Source organism: Arachis duranensis, chromosome 1 (genome assembly GCF_000817695.3).
Source record: "Arachis duranensis cultivar V14167 chromosome 1, aradu.V14167.gnm2.J7QH, whole genome shotgun sequence".
NCBI lineage: Eukaryota > Viridiplantae > Streptophyta > Magnoliopsida > Fabales > Fabaceae > Arachis > Arachis duranensis.
In genome coordinates, this window is record NC_029772.3 from 3,473,588 (window position 1) to 3,475,080 (window position 1,493).

Below are 1,493 nucleotides of genomic sequence, written 5' to 3' on the forward strand. Positions count from 1 at the left end.
ATTCTATTTATAATAATTTTAATTCATATCTTTAAGATATATATTAACTAAATCTTAGAATAAACATTTAAATTAGTTTTTAAAAAATTATAGACCAAATATTTTGGTCTCTAACAAATTTATATTCTTTAGAAGTCTTTAAAATTATTTTCGTCCAACAAATTGACTCATTTATTACTTTTAATCAAATTTTTAATGTGTATTGGATAAATAAACTTTGAATCTTTAGACGTCGTTTATTCTAATAACTATAAAAAGAAAAAAATATATATTTTGTGATTTTTTTAATATTAGGATAATTTAATAAAAGTAAAAATATATTATTAAATTATTAAAAAAATTTGAACTACCAAAAAATATATATAAATTCAGTTTTCTTTTAAACTTTTCACATTATGTTTAACAAAGAATCGTATCTAATTGGGAAAGTATAGGGAGTCAATGGTTTAAGCGTACAATACTTACAATGGAGGTTTAAGAAGTATTAGAAATATAATCATTAGTGTTACATTGTCCTGTCAGGTTACGCTTTTGAAATGAGTGGTTTCATGATATGATATTAGAATTCTAGATCTGAAAGGTCATGAGTTCAATTTTTGGTGAACCCCAAAATCAGCTTTAAGTTTTTGAGATAAGTGATTTTATGACATGAGATGTTTATCTATCCTGTATCCGGATGGTTATTCTGGATAGTATGGATTTATTTTATTCATTGACCAAAGATTTAGCCCATTATACACATTGTACCTTAGGTCATTGCTCCCTAGCAATCCTCTATTTAATTTAGATGCATTATATCATTCTTGGAGTGGTTTAGCCAAATAGATCAACTAAATGATATGACATGTTTCCCCCTCCCCTTGTAGGATGTCTTCACCGGCGGAAGTGACACAGCAGCAACTACCATTAACTGGGCGATGGCTGAGATGATGAAGAATCCAAAAATATTGAAGAAAGCAGAATCCGAAGTGAGAGAGGTATTAGATACAAGAGTAGGAGCGAAGTTTATTGATGAAACTTGCATTGAAGAAATGAAATACTTGAAAGCAGTTATCAAAGAGACTTTGAGATTACACCCTGCCGGTCCCCTTTTGCTTCCGCGCGAATGCGGACAAGCTTGCGAAATCAATGGATATCACATACCAACCAAAAGCAAGATGGTAATCAATGCATGGGCCATTGCAACAGATCCTAACTACTGGACTGAACCGGAGAGGTTTTTTCCTGAGAGGTTTATTGATAGCTCAATTGATTTCAAAGGAAACAATTTTGAGTTCATTCCGTTTGGTGCTGGACGAAGAATTTGCCCCGGAATGAACTATGGTGTTGCAAGTGTTGAGTTAATCCTTGCATTGCTGTTGTATCACTTTGATTGGAAGCTTCCTAGTGGGATTAAAAGTGAGGATTTGGATATGTCTGAGTTATTTGGAGCATCTGTTGTAAAAAAATCTGACTTGTTCTTGATTCCTGTGGTTTCTCGTTCTGTGATCTAA

The 1,493-nt window shown here is 31.9% G+C and overlaps 1 protein-coding gene across 1 annotated transcript in view; it reads left to right on the forward strand.

The window, feature by feature from the left end:
* The window catches only part of LOC107472950 (cytochrome P450 71D11-like), a 2,635-nt gene extending 1,142 nt beyond the window's left edge, over positions 1–1,493 (forward strand). Inside the window, 1 exon segment of the mRNA XM_016092479.3 lies at positions 867–1,493. Within this exon segment, the coding sequence (XP_015947965.1) occupies positions 867–1,493 (627 nt within the window).